The sequence below is a fragment of the Peromyscus eremicus genome, chromosome 8a (genome assembly GCF_949786415.1).
Source record: "Peromyscus eremicus chromosome 8a, PerEre_H2_v1, whole genome shotgun sequence".
Lineage (NCBI taxonomy): Eukaryota > Metazoa > Chordata > Mammalia > Rodentia > Cricetidae > Peromyscus > Peromyscus eremicus.
This window is the reverse complement of record NC_081423.1, coordinates 17,395,219-17,415,419: the sequence shown is the minus strand read 5'-3', so window position 1 is coordinate 17,415,419 and position 20,201 is coordinate 17,395,219. Positions and strand designations below refer to the sequence as shown.

The following is a 20,201-nucleotide window of genomic DNA, read 5'->3' as shown; positions in this document are numbered from 1 at the left end:
ACCAGATGTAAATGAAGCCCCCAAATTACCAAGGCAGGAAAGTAGAGCCTCTGCTCTAATCAGCAGGTGCACTGGGTAGTTTCCCCAATGTCCTGGCATGGTGGCTGAGGCAGGGGATTGTCCACTGAGCACTCTCCATGGCCTAGGCTGGGGTAGAATCATAAAGTTTGCTGTCACAGAAAAGGACAAGTCCTCCCACTACACTATTGGACAGTTGATATCTCCATTGCTCATTCCTCTACCTTCTGACCCTAGTTCCCCTACAGCCCCAAACACACCAGGCACACACCCCCTACAAACACCCCCCCGCCCCCGTCTGGTGTCCCCCCGATTCCCTCCCATACCCTCTAGTCTCCCACCTTACCATCTGTCTGTCTCCTATGAGAAAGCCAGCACCAGGCAAAGGACTCTCTGTCTCCAGAGCAGTTACACAGGTCTGCAGCTCCCCCAGCTCATCTCCATGAGGACCCCACCAGGAAGGGGGCCAGACCACCCTCCAGGTCCAGGGTCCACTCTGCACAGGCTCAACCCAGTATGGTATCAGGCTGAGGCTCTGGAGCATTAAACTGTTTCTAATAACTAGCTGGGAGATTTATAGTCCTAATTAAATCAAAGTCAAAATATTAATGAAAAAGAATGCAAAAATGATGAAATTAAAAATGAACCCCAAAACTGGGTGGTGGTGGCATATGCTTTTAATCTCAGCAGGAGGAGAGGAGCTCACAGAGGCAGGCAGACCTCTGAACTCCAGGCCAGCCTGGTCTACAGAGCAAGTTCTAGTACAGCCAAGGCTAAACAGAGAAATCCTGTCTCAAAAACAAACAAACAAACAAACAAACAAACAGAAACAGCCCAGTCCTGATGCTGGGATTACACACACTTATTCCCTGCTTCAGAGACTGTATTACTTACCTACAATTGTACTATATCTATCCGCTACAACTCTACAAAGCAATGTTTTCAGAGGTGGGTGTGCCACACCTGTCTGTCATTCCACCTCTTGAAGGCTAATGTAGAATTGCTGTGAGTTCACGGCCACCATGGGCTACACAGTGAACAACCACGCTAGCCAAGGCTGCAGAGTAAGACCCTGTTGCAGACAAACAGCCTCGGTGGGAGGGGGAAAGCTCACCTGTAGTTCTAGCACTTGGCAGATAGAGACAGAAGGACCAAAAGTGCATCCTTGGCTACAGAGCGTTTTGAGGCCAATCTGGGCTACGTGAATTGTCAAAACTCACCAACTTAGGGCCGGGAATGGTGTGCACACATTTAATTCTAGCACTCGGGAAGCAGAGGAGGTGAATCTCTGTGAGTTCAAGGCCAGGCTGCTCCACATAGCAAGTTTCAGGCCAGCCAGGGCTACAAAGTGAGACCCTGTCTCAAAACACCAACATCGAAAAGGAAACCAACCCAACAAGAAAGCAGAACCCCAGGCAAATGACAGGAACAGCACCAGGGTGGACAGGGCTTGGGTTTAACAGCTGGGATCTAGCAAAGACAGGCCGGGAGATGGCTCCTCACAGAAGGCAGGAGAAGAAAGAGAGCTGTGGAGAGGCAGAAGAAGCTAGCGGCTTCACTGAGACCAGCTTGCCCCCTTCTCAGGCAGAGGCCAAGAAGCACCTCCTAGGTCCCCGGTGGAAAGGACACAGGACACCCTAGTGGCTATAATCAGCCTAGGAAAGGAAGGGGACACAGTAAGTTCAGGAATGAGTCTCATCTGTCGTACTGGGGTAGAATTGGGGTGACAAGTCATTCTCAGACAACTGTTTTCTGTCACCAGAGATTTAAAAACATCTACATGTTCCTTCAGTCATGAAACCAAGACCCAGGCACTCAGAAGAGAACCATGGTCATCAGTCAGCAAGCCTTCCTACAGGGAGAAGCTGACTCTGAAGAGCACAGAAGGCCAGAGAAGAGGGGCCAAGTCAAGATAAAAGGACACCCCACAACAGAGAGCTCACCATTGCACATTAACTCAGGTCCAGCAGAACATACTAACGAGCAGCCATGGAGGAATCATCTTACACAGACAACTCTTGCTATACAGATTCTTCCCACCTACCCACAGCCCCAGCTGCTCTTCCTCCAGCCTGAAGAGGTTTGTGCAGTCACCTACTCAAATCTGAGCAAACCAATGACCTCTCCCTGATCCACCCTGACAGGGTTCTGAGGGTATAAACAGCACAGCTCCCTCCCTTAGATGGTACAAAGGAAACTTCTCAGCCTGACAAGCAGAGACCGGGAACATTGATCAGCTAAGTGTTCTGCGCCTCTGTGGTTCTACTCTAGATCTATAATGAAATGGGCAGTCATGACAAAGAATTGCCCATTTCCCACAAGACATTCAGCGTGAACTTGTCACACGTGTCCATGGCTAGAGGATCCACGTGAAAGGCTGGTGGTGACAAGCCGCCCACCATGCTTGCTGCTACGGCTGCTGTCTCTCTTCCCACCACATTCCCAGACACTTTCCGTGAGTTTTAGGGTGTTGGGGGGCGGGGATCTTTGAGGCAGTCACACACTGTAACCCATTATGAAGAACTGAGTACACAGATCACTATGTAGCTAGCCTCAAGCTCTTGGCAATCCTCCTGCCTCAGCCTCCCAAATACTCAGATTATAGGCAGTTGCCATCAGTCCTAGTTTAATGTCAAGATTTTAACAAACATTTAAAAATCAACATTAAAAAAAAAATAACTGATGGGGCTGGAGAGATGGCTCAGAGGTTAAGAGCACTGACTGTTCTTCCAGAGGTCCTGAGTTCAATTCTCAGAAACCACGCAGCGGCTCACAGCCATCCCTAATGAGATCTGATGCCCTCTTCTGGTGTGCAGGGATATATGCAGACAGAACACTGTATACATAATAAATAAATAAATCTTTAAAAAAAACAAAAAACTGATGGGTAAAGAAATCTTGAAGGGGGCCGGGCGGTGGTGGCGCACGCCTTTAATCCCAGCACTCGGGAGGCAGAGCCAGGCGGATCTCTGTGAGTTTGAGGCCAGCCTGGACTACCAAGTGAGTCCCAGGAAAGGCGCCAAGCTACACAGAGAAACCCTGTCTCGAAAAACCAAAAAAAAAAAGAAAAAAGAAAAAAAAAAAAGAAATCTTGAAGGGGATGCAGGGGTTCTGACTCCCTCTTCTGGCTACCATGGGTACCTGAACTCACAGGCACATACCTACACTCATATACACATAAATACATGACTAAAATAAATAAATAAATCTTTAAAAAAAAGAAGTAGTCCCGCGATGGTGGCTCTATGCCTTTAATCCCAGCACTTGGGAGGCAGAGGCAGGTGGATCTCTGTGAGTTCGAAACCAGCCTGGTTTACAGAGCGAGTTCCAGGACAGGCTCCAAAGCTACACAGAGAAACATTGTCTCCGGACAAAAAAAAAAAAAGAAAATCTAATTACTTGCAGTCGCTTACTTATAGGTCAGGTTAACACAAAGGGCTCAGTCTGCCAATGCTCAGTCTTGGGGACTACGCAGTATTCTGGCTGTTTGTTATCTCATCCTTCAGTGAATTTGCCTAACTCCCTCCCAAGGCTCAGCTCTGCTCACTCACCTGCCTACCTCTCCCCAAGTCTATTCCCTGGGAAAATCACTGGACTGTCACTACAGCCCTCCTTCCTGTCTATCCCCATCACACAGGCTGGCTTGCTACTGACGTGGATCAGGCATCCCTTACCTGGTAATCATGCTTTCCTTTCTCTCTCCTGCTCCTCCCTGGAGAGGGCTGGCCTACATGGTAGCCTCAGCTCCTGCCTACTGCCTAGACAACAGTGGGAACATCCACTGGTCTCACTTTGAGGCTGACTCACAATATTATCCCTAGGGGCTGGCTCCATAACAGATAAAACACAGCAACTTCTCTCGACCCATTTGAGGACTCAGTCCTAAGTGACACTGTCAGCAATAATTTGGGGTGGTAACAGACAAGACAGCTGCTGAGACTTGAGGTCCAAGGGTATCCTCAGACCTGATCTCACCCGGTGACTATGGACCCTTGATGTGCAAGAAGGCAAAAAGCCTGCAGCTGACATACCCTAGCACCATCAACCCCATACCTTCTGGCAGGTGATAGAGAAATGAAAAACTTTTTTTTTTTCCGAGACAGGGTTTTTCTGTGTAGCCCTGGCTATCCTGGACTCTCTCTGTAGACCAGGCTGACCTCAAACTCACAGAGATCAGCCTGCCTCTGCCATCCAAGTGCTGGGATTAAAGGTATGAGCTACTACCGCTTGGTTGAAAAGCTCCTTTCATAGTTGCAGAATTTGAGTCAAAAGGACAATAGATGGGCTAATTGGTGGGTGTAAATGGCATGTCCACTGTGAAGACACTATATATATATATATATATATATATATATATATACCCAGCACACACCCAGAGCCTAGGCACAGGACGTAAGCTAGGAAAACATGTATCTACACAAAAGCTCATACACCGACATTCTTCAAAACTACTCAAACATCCCAAAACTTAGATAAGCGATTGCCTCATCACAGTAGGCCACCATTCCACATCAGAAAATAGTCATGGCCACATGCAAACCATAGGTGGATCCAAGAGGCACACTGAGGGGAAGAAGTCAGATATATACAGGACACATTTACAGGAAAACTGAAGAATTCATGTACAGGAACAGAAAACAGCATAGGGTTGATAAAAACGTAGGAGGGATGGAGAGATGGCTCAGTGGTTAAGAGCACTGGCTGCTCTTCCAGAGGACCCAGGCTCAATTCCCAGCACCCACATGACAGCTCACAACTGTCTATAGCTCCAGTTCAAAGGGACTGGCATCCTCACACAGACATACATGCAGGCAAAACACCAATGCACACAAAAATAAAATCTGAAAAAAAAAAAAAAAAAAAGGGAGGGACTTGCCATGACGGTCTTATCAGAGATTTGAGAATCAAGCTCAGGAATCTGTGACAACTCACTGCTACACAGTAGGTGCATTTTTGCTTTAAAACAAAAGCCTCTGAACAAATGCTGAACTCTAGATGATGACCAGGATGCACACCAGAGCATCAGTGGGAAGTGCACAGTATGATGAGTTGAATGCATCCCACTGAGAAGGTGGACTGAGGACAATGGATGGAGGAATGAATGGGGCACACACCGAGCACAGAGCAAGCTCTTCTCAGTATGGCATAGGTGGGGAATCTATAACAACTATACTTCTTTCAGCTTTGTTTTTAGTTTTCCCTCATGAAACGCTGGGGAAGGAAAGTAGCTCTGCACATGGTGAATAAGCAGCCGAGAGCCTTTCACCCGTGGAGGGCAGCGTCAGGACAACAGGGAAGAGGAGAATATCTGCAACACCAAATGTTCTGCGAGTCCAAGAAGTGATGGCCTGAGACAGGGGTTATGGTGCACATCTTTAATCGTGGCACTTGGGAAGCAGAGGCAGGTGGATCTCTGTGGGTTCAGACCAGCCCACATAGAGCTACACAGTGGCTGGGGAAGAATGGACAGTTACAGAACGCTGAGGAGAAAGGTAGCGGGCACAGCGAGGGGCTAACTGACCTACCTCCATTTCTGATGGCCACAATCCCTTGGTGAAAGTCTTCAAAACTGATCACACCAAGCCCACTCGGGTCCAGGTATTGAGTTAAGTCCTTCACCTGCAATGGGCAAATGAGAATGTGTTACCCACAGGCTCCACAGCTGGCAGGGGACAGCGGGCACTGACCCCTTTTACCATCTACAAAGCAGCAACTTGTTCACACGGTTCCGAGCTCAAGAGCCCCTGATACTTCCGAGCAAGGAAGCAGAGGCATCCACTGCAAGTGCTCCAGCCACAGCGGAGAGAGCCATCCTGGAGGAATCTGCCAGTAGCTCTGAGCGTTCTTAACCTTGGGAATAACGTCCTGGTTCTCAGAGTCGACAATGAGCTCCCCTGGTGGGAAAATCAGGAGTTTGAAGTTTTAGGGACTGTTCTAGCATGTTCCTAATGAGATGGGTTCCTCAACAATGGAAAATAACCGAGGCAGACAGACCCCAGACATCATCACTCTCTCAAAGGCAGAGAGATAACCCACACGTGCGTGCTACAATGGATGAACGCAGCTTTTTCCAAAGAAGCCATAATTATATTGTCAAGGATAAGTTGAATGTCATCAAAATGTAAAACTTCGGCAAGTAGAGGACTATCTAAAATCAATGCCAGCCTGGGTTACACAATGAGCTGGGCTACAGAGAAGACCCAACTCAGAGAAGGGGGAAAAACTGCTTCAAATACAACATTAATAAAACCAAAAGACATGGCAAAGACTAGGTGAATGTATTTGCAAACATGTATGAAGACTTGAATCTAGAATATACTAATAAATTCTAACTGAAAAGGAAAACACCTCTACAGACAGAGGTGGAAAAATGAGTGAGTCCCTGGTAAAATGCTGGCCGCGAAAGCATGAGGACAGAAGTTCCATCCCTAGCACCCAGCCCCCACATACAAAGTAAGGTGCAGCCGCACACCTGTAACCCCAGGCTGGGGCAGCAGAAACAGGAGGGTCCTGGGGCTCACTCACTAGTCTCGCCAAATTGGTGAGCTCCAGGGTCAGGAAGAGACCCTGTCTCAGAAACTTACGGTGGCAGAGCCGGGGAGATGGGTCCACAGGCACAGATGCTTGCTAAGTAGCATGAGGATCTGAATTTAATCCCTAGCATCCATGCAAAAGCTGGACATGACGGCACACACCTGTAACCCCAGTGCCGGGGGTGAGCAGGGACAGGAGGCTCACTGGGGCTCACTGGCTGCCAGCCTAACTCCAGACTCAGGGGCAGACTCTGTCTCACGGGAAGAGGTGACGAGTATAGAGCAGGACATCGGGACCTCAAGTCCTCCTCTGGCCTCCACATGCATGCATGTGCATACACACATACACGACACACACACAGGCATCACATATAAAAACAAACAAACAAACAGAGAGAGAGAGGGAGAGTTGGGGAGGGAGGGAGGGACGAAGAGAGAGAGGAAGATAACCAAGACAACCTCTGGCCATCATACATGTGCACATGCAACCACATACACACATACAAACATGCACATAGAAAAATAAACAAGCAAACACAAAAGTTTAGGTGTACTAATACACACCTATAGTCCCAGCTCTTGGGAAGCTGAAGCAGGACAACTACTTGAGTCCAGGAGTTCTAAGTTAGGCTGGACAACAAAGTCCATACCCATACACAACTGGCATACACACACATAAAAAAACAGTCAGTGTTCTTAGTCACGCAGAGGATGAGAACTAAAAATGCAAGGAGATGAACTGCAGAGTGGTGGAGGGTCTGACGACAGGGAGGCATTGGCTGGGAGGTGGAAGTGTAAAAATGATACTACAGCATCAGCTGCACCGATCTTACCGACTTCCTAGAAACCCTGAACTGCACATGTAAGGGTGGCAACTCCGTGGTACACAAATCATATCCCAAAGTCCTTAAAAAAATAAAGGAGCTAACAAGGAACCAAGAGAAAAAGACAAATATGCCAGCAAGATGGCTCAGTAGGTAAAAATGCTCATCAGCAAGCCTGATGGCCCGGAGTCTCCATGGTACAAAGACAACTAACTCCCTCAAGTTGTTCTGACCTCCACAACATGCCCTGGCACACACACACACACACACACACACACACACACACACGGAAACGCATGCACAGACACAATATACAACAAGATGCTTTTTAATTTTAAGATAAATCTTGAAGTGAGGCACACAATATCCAACAGAAGCCCCAGAGAAGAAAATTAAAGCAAAGAAACAGACAGATACTGAAAACACTCAAGGAAAACTTCCTAGGATTAAAAAAACAATAATACAGCACTTGGGAGGCAGAGGCAGGCAGATCTCTGAGTGCTAGGCCAGCCTGGTCTACAGAGCAAGTTCCAGGACAGTCAGGGCTACACAGAGAAACCCTGACTCAAGAAACCAAACAAAAGACAATTAGGGCTAGAGAGATGTATCTGTGGTTACAAGAGCACACTCTTGTAGGAGACCCGGATCCAGCCACGTCCCATGGCTCACAACCACCTGTAACACTAGCTCCAGGGGATCTGTTACCTTCTTGTCCTCTGAGGGGCACCCGCCCACATACATGTGGCACATACACACACATACAAATACATAGTCTTTATTTCATTTCATTTTTTATTTTTTGAGACAGGGTTTCTCTGATCCCTGACTGTCCTGGAACTTTCTCTGAAGACCAGGTTGGCCTTGAACTCTCAGAGATCCCCCTGTCTCTGCCTCCTGAATGCTGGGACTAAAAGTGTGTGCCACCACAGCCCAGCCAAATACATAATCTTAAAAATAAAATCATTTTTTAAATTAATTAGGCATTGAAAGCACAATACTAGGTACCTACAAACATCAAAGATCTACTCCAAGACTTAGTCTGTGAAATATTTGGACTTCAAAGAAAAAAAAATCATTTAAACAGCTATACAAAAATCAAGTGCCTTCCTAAGGGAGAAAGCTAGATTATCACTAAGCTTTGGAAAAGCATGTCAAGTAATAGACATTCGAATTCCACCATTCCAAGTGCTGCTAAAAGCTGGAATCCTTTAAGAAAGAACTGAAAGATGGACTAGGCGTGGTGACACACCAAGGCACAGGCAGGTGAATCTCTGTGAGTTCGAGGTCAGCCTGGTCTACAGAGTGAGTTCCAGGACAGCCAAGGCTACACAGAGAAACCTTGTTATAAAAAAAAGAAGAGGAGAAGGAGGAGGAGAAGGAGGAGGAGGAGGAGGAGGAGGAGGAGGAGGAGGAGGAGGAGGAGGAGGGGGAAGATGAAATAATTCAAAGATGATTAAAATTGACTGCAGATGCTAGGCAAGCACCACATACCACAGACTGGGTGATCTACAGGAACAGAAGCCTATCTCTCCTACACTAGGCTGGAGCCCCAAGATGGAGGTGCCAGCATGAAGTACCTGGTGAGAGCTGTGTCTCCACAGGGCAGAGCTGCCCCTTGCAGCTCTGCCCCTTCCACATAGGTGTCAGGACTCACCTCCTGAAGAGAGCTCACTTCTCAGCACCATGGAAGGCATTCACATCAAGGCACAATCCTGAATCTGAATTGTAGTGTCACTATGAATTCAGAAGATATTAAAAAAAATAAAAATAAAAGCTGGGTGAGGCCTGTAATCCCAGCTATTCCAGAGGCAGAGGTCAGAAGATCACAAATCCAAGGCCTGACTGGATGACACAGTTCAAGGCCAGCCTGAGTAACTTCCTAAGACTGTGTCCCAAAATAAAAAGACAGCTAGTGAGATGACTCAGTGGGCAGAGGCGCTGGCACACAAGGTCTGAGCACACGAGTTCAATCCTTAGGTCAAGGCAGAGAGACAACTTCCAAGAGTTGTCCTGTAACTGCCTCACACAGGCCACGGGGCACACAAATATGTGAGTGCGCACGCACGCGCATGCATGCACGCACGCACGCACGCACGCACGCACGTGCGCACACACACACATGCATGCGTGGACATGCACACTAAAAAGAATTAATTAAAAAATAGCCTGGGAGTGTGGCTTAGTGGTAGAGTATTTGTCCAGCATGTTCAAGGCCCTGAGTTCAGTCCCCAGTATCAAAAAAACAAACAAATAAATAAACAAATAAAACAGAGTTAGTTTAAAAAAAGAAGAAGATCAAAAGTGGAACCAACTGTGGCCATGGGGAGAGAAAGGCTGAGAGCCTTGGAGGACTGGGAGTTCAAAGTTCTACAGCGCAAGTTCAAGGCCAGTCTGGGTTATATGACTGTTTCTTTTCTTTTTTTCTTTTTTTTTTTAAGAGATTTATTTATTTATTATGTATACAACATTCTGCCTCCATGTATGCCTGCAAGCCAGGAGAGGGCACCAGATCTCATTACAGATGGCTGTGAGCCACCATGTGGTTGCTTGGAATTGAACTCAGGACCTCTGGAAGAACAACCAGTGTTCTTAACCTCTGAGCCATCTCTCCAGCCCTATATGACTGTTTCAAAAGAAAAAATGCAAAGGAAGGGGCTGTGGCTCACTTTTTGTAGCTGTGACCATGGTTTGGAATTCCCTCAAGGGCACTGTGTGAGAGAAAGCTACTAGAGCATTAGGAGGCCTGGAAGGAAATGCCCAGCTGTGGCGTTTCTCAAAGAAGCAAGATCAGCCGTGTGATGCTGCAAACGCGCCAGCTGAGTGTGGAGCCCAGCCCCACGACCGAGAACAGAGCGGCTATCCAAGACCACGGGAGTCTGTCAAGAGGCTTCCTTCCAGAACCTTCCGAAACAAGAGTTCAGTCAAGAACAACAACTGCAACAAACATCAGGTGTGCCTCAGTCCGCGGGCAAAACGGAGAGAGACCAGTTCACTGTGTGAAAACCAGCAGAGCAGAAGAGGCGGCAGCCTGTCTGCCCTGAGCAAGCAGTACAACACGGAGCAGCAGGTGGTGCTAGCCAGCCCTTCTGACACCGGTGACAGCCGGAACAGCACCACCTCCTGTCCCTAACCAAGTAGCCCAGAGCTAGGACTCAGAACCAGACATCTTAGTCAAGCAACAGGAAACAGACCAAAGGAACGCTAGTCTACATCCTAGGGACGCAAATTCAGCCCGTGAGAAGTTTGACAGACAGAAAATCAACTGATTTCCACAAGACAAACAGAGACATGTGGCACTTTCACGATATGGACCCAAACGAGCACAGGTGAAAACCAGAGAAGACCTGGGGAGCTGGCTCAGTGGGGAGAGCAGAGAGGGCTGGTTATGTAAACACAAGAACCTGAGTTTGCTCTCCCACACCCAAACTGTAAAAACGCAGAGCACAACAGCATGCACCTATAATTCCAGCACGAGAATCAGAGACAAGAGGAACCCTGGGGATTGCTGGCCAGCCAGTCTAGCTGAATCAGCAAGCTTAGGTGGAGCGTCATTGAGAAAGACACCCAATGTTAACCTGGGGCCCCCACTCAAACACACACCCAAAGGAGACTAGAAATTTGAGTACTCACTGAATCTGGATGACATGGAGCTGCTATCAATTGTTATGGATTTGGCAATATTTTAGAGCACTGCTTTCTATATATACTTACTGATATATCTGGAGATACTTCAAAATTCAGGAGCTGAAGTTGTACCTTAATTGGTAGAGTGCTTGCCTAGCATTCTGGAAGTCCTGGGTTTCATGCCCAGCCAGGAGCAGTGGTGCATACCTTTAACGGCAGCACTTGGGAGGTAGAGGCAGGAGGATCAGGAGGAATACAAGGTCATCCAGGGCTACATAGTGAGTTGAGGCCAGTATGGGATATATGAGACATTTTATTTCAAAATTAAATAAACATATATTATTTAATACTTATATTTATAAATATATTTTCTATTCAATGTCTATATTTATTTAATACATTAGATATTATTTATCTAACATTGAATATTAACCTAATATTTAGAATAGATTAGTTATGTATTATATTAAATAAATACATAATATTAAATATTAGATTGCATATATTGGGGTAAGTACAGACACAACTGAATTTGCATGACCGAGTTTCGAAGGCAGGAGAGGGACCACTACTCTCCCCACTCAATACGGGTATGTACTCTTACATAAATAAAAGTTTCAAAATGAGGGAGGGGGACAAGATGGAGGGGAACACTGACTAAGCAGAGATTTATGCTCAGAGGGTAGGAAGGACAGCAAAGGAAGCCTCTAGGATGGTGGACACTTGTGGTGGTTTAAACAAGAACACGCCCCTTCTCATAGAGTTGTGGCCTTGTTGGAGATGTGGCATTGGGGTTGGGCTTTCAGGTTACAAAAGCCCATGCCAGACCCCACCCCCCTTTTCTCCCTGCTACCTGAAATCAGGACATAGAACACTCAGCTACGTCTCCAGCACCATGTCTGCTTGCTTGGCGCCATGCTCTCCACCATGATGATCATGGGCTGAACTCTGAAACTGTAAGCCAGCCCCCAATTAAATGCTTTCTTTCATGAGTTGCCTTGGTCATGGTGTCTCTTCACAGTAATAGAACAGTGATAATAACAGCATATAAATTAGGGATGAGGAAGTGTGTTTTAACCCTGTAGCTGCACTGGTCCTGGCTGAGGCCATACCCATCAATCCAAAGCCCAGACAGTGCCAGAACCTCCTCTGTTGGGTGGCTGGCACACAGGGCAAAGCAGTAAGCCACCAGAATATCTCACAGGAGCCTTGCCCAGGAGAATAGCAGGACACCAAGATTCTACTGCCAACCAGGGCAAGGAGAGGACATTGCAGAGGCTGTTGGGGAGGTAGGCCCAGCCTGAGAGGACAGGGCAATGGCACCACACATGGCACTTCGGACAAGCACCAAGCATCACTTTTGCTCCTCTTCACACCACCCTCTTCATGGCTGTATCTAGAGGACCTTAGGTGAGCCAAATAAAAACAGGAATGTCAGCAGGGTGCTGGTGGCACACGCCTTTAATCCCAGTACTTGGGAGGCAGAAGCAGGTGGGTCTCTGAGTTCGAGGCCAGTCTGGTCTACAGATGAGTTCCAGGATAGCCAGGGTGACGCAAAGAAACTGTGTCCAAAAAAACCCAAAACCAAACAAACAAACAAAAACAGGAATGTCAAGTCACTAGACAGATAGCTGGAAAAAGAGGAGCAAGAATGGAGTTCACCTGCCCCATAGGGACACAAGATGAAGGAACAGGACAACAAAGCCAGCACCAAGGATGATCAGAGCTCACAACCAAGGACAGTGCAAGGAGTGATAGCTTAAGTGCAAATGAAGGGATGCCCAGCAGGGGGACAGTGGCAGAACTCTGAAGGGCGGGCATATGGAAAAAAAGGGAAAAAGAAGACAGACAGTAGCAGACACACACACACACACACACACACACACACACACACACACCCCGCCGCCAGGGGTCGGGGGGAGAATTCCAGCAGTACATCAAAGAGTGTTCAGTAGTCCATCACATGCCCCAGACCCAAAAGGCAGGACACTATCTCAAGAATCTAGACTTACGGGCACCAGGGAAGAGACCCTGAAGAAATCAGGCCATCATGTCTAGCCCAGCCACAATGCCACACGCAATTTCAAGACTCAAAATCGAACGACTAGGCAACCGTGCAAGTGTGTGTGTGTGTGTGTGTGTGTGTGTGTCTGTCTGTCTGTCTGTCTGTCTGTCTGTTTGTATGAATGAGTACCGAGAGAAGAGTTACAGGCTGTCATAAGCCATGATTGAGTGCTGTGAATTGAACCCGGGTCTTCTGGAAGACAGTGCTCTTAACTGCTGAGCCATCTCTCTAGTCCCAAAAGCTGATTTCTTGGATACAAATGAACAGAGGTATCAAATGCCTCCCTTCTTACTTGACAGAAGCCTTGATTCCTAAGCACAGAAGCCTGCTGCTTCCTGAAGGGCTATCTAATCCAGAACCACACTGGCCACTCTGTCCTTGAGAAATCCAAGAATATCAACAGCAAAGCTAACAGAACACCAAGTACTCTGGTGTTCATTCTAAAACCCTAGCCAAACACTTTAAAGCAAATGATTAACTAGGAGCAGGACCTTTTATATATTACTATGTTAGAATGCCCAAGAAGGAATGGACTATACTCTTCTTTATGGCTTTTGGATGTTTTACTTTATTATTCATCTACTACTTTTTTTTTTGGTTTTTCGAGACAGGGTTTCTCTGTGTAGCTTTGCACTTTTCCTGGATCTCACTCTGTAGACCAGGCTGGCCTCGATCTCACAGAGATCCACCTGTCTCTGCCTCCCGAGTGCTGGGATTAAAGGCGTGCACCACCACCGCCCGGCTTTCTACTACTTTAAAAAAAAAAAAAAGGTCATTTACTTTGAACAGAGTCACTCTACTATGTAGACCAAACTGGCCTCAAACCTGCAGAGATCCTCTTCCCTCTGCATGTTCATCCCTGAGTGCAGAGGGAGGAGGACCGACATAAGCTCAGGACAGTCAGGGACACATAGAGAGACACTGTGTCTCGGGGGAAAAACAGAAAAAGGGCGCTGCCATACTCAGCCCTGAAAAGTACACATTAAACAGTTTTTAAATTGAGGGCTGGAGAGATAGCTCAGTGGTTAAGAACACTGGCTGACCTTGCAGAGAATGTTGGAGGTTCAATTCTCAGGACCTACAAGACAGCTGACAACCCTCTGTAACTCTAGTTCCTGAGGGTCTGATGCCCTCTTTAAAAAACAAGATATGACCTTACTATGTAGGAGCCTGTAACTAACTACACATCAGGCTGGTCTCAACTCAGAGAAATCCTCCTGTCTCAGCCATCTGAGTACTGGGATTAAAGGAATGTGCCACCATACCCACTATGAGTCCTTATCTTTTTTTTTTTTTTTTTTCCAGAGCTAAGGACCGAACCCAGGACCTTGCTCTTGCTAGGCAAGCGCTCTACCACTGAGCTAAATCCCCAACCCCAGTCCTTATCTTAAAAAAAAAAAAAAAGGAGATTGAGGCTAGCCTGAGCTACATGGAGAGATCTAAACTCCAAAATCAAAGCTCCATTTTAACTTTAAAATAATAATAATATTCAGCCAGGCATGGTGGCACACACCTTTAAGCCCTTGCACTATGGAGGCAGAGGCAGGAAAATCTATTTGAGTTTGAAGCCAGCAAGCTCCAAGACAGCCAGGGCTACACAGAGAAACTGTCTCAAAAACAAACAAGCAGCCGGGCGGTGGTGGCGCACGCCTTTAATCCCAGCACTCGGGAGGCAGAGCCAGGCGGATCTCTGTGAGTTCGAGGCCAGCCTGGGCTACAGAACGAGATCCAGGAAAGATGCAAAGCTACACAGAGAAACCCTGTCTCGAAAAATCCAAAACAAAACAAAACAAAACAAAAAACCAAGCAAACAAAAAAGCACTGTATTCAGCCACCCACAGAGTGCACTGGGTAAAGGCACTTGTTGCCTGAACACTCATAATGGAAAGAAAATCAGCTTCTAAAAGTGTCCTCTAACCTCTACACCTGTATCATGACAGACAGGCACACACAGAATATGAAACAGTTTTTAAAACATTTCTTCATAATCTGGAGAGCAAATCAACTTCCCTGGACCTGAGGATGTTAAAGACTGTCTAATTTATTCAAACCCAGAGTGATATATTTGGTAGGCATCTTAGAAAAGTATGAGACTTGCCGGGCGGTGGTGGCGCACGCCTTTAATCTCAGCACTCGGGAGGCAGAGATAGGCGGATCTCTGTGAGTTCGAGGCCAGCCTGGGCTACCAAGTGAGTTCTAGGAAAGGCGCAAAGCTACACAGAGAAACCCTGTCTCGAAAAACCAAAAAAAAAAAAAAAAGAAAAAAGAAAAGTATGAGACTGAGAAGTTAACACACACTACCCCTTCTGCAAAACCCAGCAAAGCTGGAAAATTAGTCAAGAAATATAAACCAGAGCAAAAAAGTAAAGTATTAAAAAAATGAAACTTGAAGGATGGAGAGATGGCTCAGTGGTTAAGAGCATTGACTGCTTTTCCAGAGGACATGAGTTCAAGTCCCAGCAACCACATGGCAGCTCACAACTGTCTGTAACTCCAGGTCCAGGGGATCTGACAACCTCACACCAGTGCACATAAAATTTTTAAAAACAAGTAAATAAAATAAAACTTGAGGCCACTCCGCCTTTTGGATCATGGGTGGTGGGATCCAAACAGGCCAACCATGCCAGGCAGGACTATGATGAGCAAAGAGATGATGGAGAGATGGGAAAACAGAAAACCAGAGAGCAGTGCCAGCAGAGTGGTACTGCACCTCCTCGAAGGTCCGTCCACCACAGTACATGACGCCACTGGAGACCATGTTGGTGTCTGTGGTCCATGCTGCTGCCCCAGGCCACAAGGAAGCCTGAGTTCCTTGTGGGTGATGTCCTCAGGTTTTGCTGCCCCAGGGAGCCTTCTGGATGTGAATGGCATGTGTAGTCACCAGAGACCACGTTGAGGCCCATGGTCCATGCAGCTACTGAGGTTCATGAGTGGATCAGAGGTCCTGATGCAGCCAGGGGCTGTGTTGATGTCTGTGGCCAGTATTTCCACAGACATGTGGATGTACATGATCTGAGCTGCTGACGAAAGCCATGTAGATGTCCGAAGGCCATCCTAAGCTGGTCCTGCCCCTCAGGTGGCTGGCCCCACCCCTAGGCAGCCAGAACCAGCTGTGGTTTGGGTGCAGCAGAGCTGGCCCTGCCCCTCAACAGCATGACATGGAGTTAGAGCTAGAGGGAAAACTGGCCCCCACACAGGCCTGGGAGCAGGAGGGCTGGCCAGCCCGTCATCAGCTGCCACACAGCTCTCCACAGCTGGTGGCTTCTGGTGGGGGTACAGGTAGAGAAAGACACACCTTTCCTTGGGGGACTTTTTTTCATCTTCTTCCATTCTTTTTTTTGAGGGGGAGAGGTCATAAGTGAGAGGGACAGACTAGGGTGCATGATGTGAGATTCCCAAATAATCAATAAAAAAAAGGAAAAAAAATAAAACCCAGCACCCCACAAGGACAGTCACAGACTCGGTAGGAGATGAAGCCACACTAAGACACACAAAATGCCACTGGGTCCTAAGCAGGAAAACCACAGAACTTATAGCATTCCTACTACAGAGGCTAAAACACAGCTCACGGACTGAGAACGAAGGGACCAGAACAAACACACTAGTTCATGGGTGCTAGAGCTCTCTACGGAAAACTCACTGCAAGAAAAAAAACCATCCTCATGTTTAAATTTTGTTGTCATGAGTGGATCAAAATCTTCAACAAGATGTATTTTATCAGAAGCTAACAGTCCCTGAGGACCCCTTCCTTCCTTTCTTTTTTCTTTTTTTTTTTTTTTTTTGGTTGTTCGAGAGAAGGTTTTTCTGTGTAGCTTTGGAGGCTGTCCTTGCTCTGTAGATCAGGCTAGCCTTGAACTCAAAGAGACCCTCCTGCCTTTGCTTCCGAGTGCTGGGATAAAAGGCACGTGCTACCACTGCCCGGCTGAGGACACCTTTCCTATCCATAAACTCCCCACTATATCAGCATGGGCAGGAGAGACACTCAGCTGTGGGGTATTTCTAAAGACTGCACTGAAGGGGTGGCACACAGGTAGCTCAGTAAGCAGTGTCTGCCCAGTGTGCACAAGCCCTGCGTTAGATGCCCAGGACTCTATGAAACCAGGTATGGTGATTCAGCAGGCCTGTAATCTCAGCATTGGGGAGGTAGAGACAGATCAGGAAGTGCAAGGCCATCCTCAACTACAAAGTGAATCTAAACACACACACACACACACACACACACACACACACACACACACACACACCACCAAGCCTTCAGCCAGCTCATCTTGTTGCGCCCACTCTTCCTTCTAACAAGCTGCCAAAGCAGTTAAGCATGCACACAGCAGACTGTTCTGCTGTTCATCAGATGACATCACACACACCCTGAGCTGCACCAACCTGGTATCCACCAAGGACCAGAAGGGACTAGCACATCTAAATCCTCCTGATCACATCAACTCTCAAATCTGTTGATTACTTCAAGGTCTCCCCTCCCCTGGTGTAATTTATTGATATTTAGTCTGTAAGGTAAAAACTCAGTTCCAAAGAAACACTCCTGGAATGACATCAAAGCCTTTGGTGGAGTTCAGGCAAGCTGCAGGAAAGAGGTGAGGTGTGAGGGCCAGTCCAGTTTCCCTCCTTGGGAGCTGCTCCTGCTTGAAGAGGCCGCTAACTAACAACAAGTCCTGCTGATCCTAGTTTTATGCCAGGCTTCTGCCAAGTCTCACCAGCTACTAACCAAGTGGCACAGCATTTCTCTTCAGCACTCTGCCGCCAAGGGCTGACAGGATGGGCACAAGGTGCAAAAATTTTACCTCTTGCGATGCTTTGAGTGAGAATGTCCCCCCAGACTCAGGTGTTTGGATAGACTTTAGGAGGGGTGGTCTTGCTGGAGAACGTCTGTCACATGAGACGGACTTTGATGTTTCAAAGCCCCACGTCATCCATAGTGCTCTCTGCTTTCTGCCTGCTGTGAGATACAGGAGCCGTCAGCTTTCAGTCTGCCATGGTAACCCTCGGGAACCACAAGCCTAAATAAACACGGCCTTCTCTAAGTGCCCTGGTCATGGTATTTCGTCACAGCAACAGAAAAGTAGCTAATACATCTCTTAAACATTAGAGAAAGGAGAAGGAGCAAAGACAGACAGACAGACTTACTTCCTATGAAGTTTGGAGCCATGGGGAGTACACACTAAGCCTTTCAGACTTGGTTAGTATTCTGAGATGTCATCATATTACACAGCCCAACCTGCCCTGGAACTCAGCGTCCTCCTTGTCAGCCTTCCTTCACATGCTGGGACTGTGAGTTTACAGGTATGCTCAGCATTCTTCAGAAAGTACTTTCTTGGTTGAGCAGGGTGGCATATGTCTGTCATCCTGGGACTAAGGAGGCGAAGCTAGTAAGTATCTTAGGGGCTGGAGAGATGGCTCAGTGGTGAAGAGCACTGGCTATTCTTCCAGAGGTCCTGAGTTCAAATCCCAGCAACCAAAGGTGGCTCACAACTATCTGTAATGAGCTCTAGTACCCTCTTCTGGCCTATAGGGACACATGCAGGCAGAATACTGTATACACAATAAATAAATAAATATTTTTTAAAAAGAAGGTAAGTGTCTTAGTTAGGTTTCTACTGCTGTGATGAAACACCATGACCAAAATCAACTTGGTTTGAAAGGGTCCATTTCATCGAGCTTGAGTCCATCATTCAGGGAAGTCAGGGCAGGAAGTGAAGCAGAGGGCATGGAGGGGTGCTGCTTACTAACTTACACTCCCAGCTTGCTCAGTCTGCTTTCTTACAGCACCTGGAAAATACGTTACAGACCAATCTTACACAAGCGTTTTCTCAACTGAGAGTCCCTCTTCCCAAATGACTCCAGCTTGTGTCAAGCAGACATAAAATCAGCCAGCACACAAAGATTCCCTCAAGTTCCAATGCAATAGAGTAGGGCTATGCAATAGTAGCACACGATCTCTGAGTTCAAGACCAGCCTGGTCTACAGAGAGTTCCAGGACAGCTAGGAATACACAGAGAAACCCTGTCTTAAGAAACAAAAAGAGGGAGAGACTGACTGTCTCAAGCAAACAAATAAACAAGACAGAAGAAAAGCAAGAGCATTTGAAGAGATTTCTCCAGGTAAATAGAAACACTTTCAAAAAACTTGACTAGGCAGAGCTGGGCGTAGTTCATGCCTATAATCCCAGCACTTGGGAGGCAGAGACAGGCGGAGCTCAGTGAGTTCAAGGCCAGCCTGGGCTACACAAGTATTTCCAGGACAGCCAAGACTATTATACAGAGAAACCCTGTCTTGAAAAACAAAAAAAAAAAACAAAAAAAAAAAGACAAGCTCTGTGAACATAAAACAAAGACAACTAACCTCACTGGTTACAAGGTGCTGCTAGGGAAAATGACATCATTAGAGCAAATCTGACGTCTATTTTCATGGCAACTTAAGGACAATGTGTGTTTATTCTTAAACAAAGCTTGACAGTAAGACAGGTAGGTTAAACACCGGAAGGTTTCCAACACAGCGTGCTCATTTGCAGCTTGGCTTTTCTCAGTACAAAAATAGCTCCCTGGATCACCACGCAGGGACATACCACCCGACTGCCTGCAAGGATGAACTGATCAGGCTTTGTAGGGATAAAACACTGTTTTACATGGAAAAAAGGCCACTCCAAGGGCCTGGAAAGAGGCTAATCACATTGGAGAACCCATCTACACCCAGGTGCTCAAAGGTCCCCAGCTGTCCCTGTCCTTCAGCAGGACTAAGCTACGAAGCAGTCAATGCTTGCCCTAAAATAGCAAATGGGGTTTCTCTTACCAACAGGACCTGAAATTCAGCCAAAGACCTCATCCAGCACCTCCCTTCAGTCTTCACTTTTTAAATTACATCTTGTGTGTGCACACACGTGCCACAGCACCATGTGAAAGTCTGAGACTTCCAGGAATCGGTTCTCTCCTTCCACCATCTGGGTCCTGGAGATCAAACTCAGTTTGTCAGGCTTAGCAGCAAGTGTCTTTACCCACTGAGCCACCTTGCCACCCCATCTTCTGCATTTAGCTCCACCTCCAGGGGATCCATGCCCCTCTGGCCTTTAATGATACCTTCATGTACACAGTGTAACACAGACACAGAGACATACAAACACACACACAC

At 47.1% G+C, this 20,201-nt stretch overlaps 1 protein-coding gene across 2 annotated transcripts in view; it reads right to left on the bottom strand.

The window, feature by feature from the left end:
- Positions 1-20,201, bottom strand: part of Rab11fip3 (RAB11 family interacting protein 3) — an 83,716-nt gene that overhangs the window by 38,673 nt on the left and 24,842 nt on the right. For both annotated transcript variants that reach the window (XM_059270263.1, XM_059270264.1), the window contains exon 2: positions 5,544-5,637. In XM_059270263.1, the coding sequence (XP_059126246.1) occupies positions 5,544-5,637 (94 nt within the window). The remainder of the gene's footprint in view (positions 1-5,543; positions 5,638-20,201) is intronic.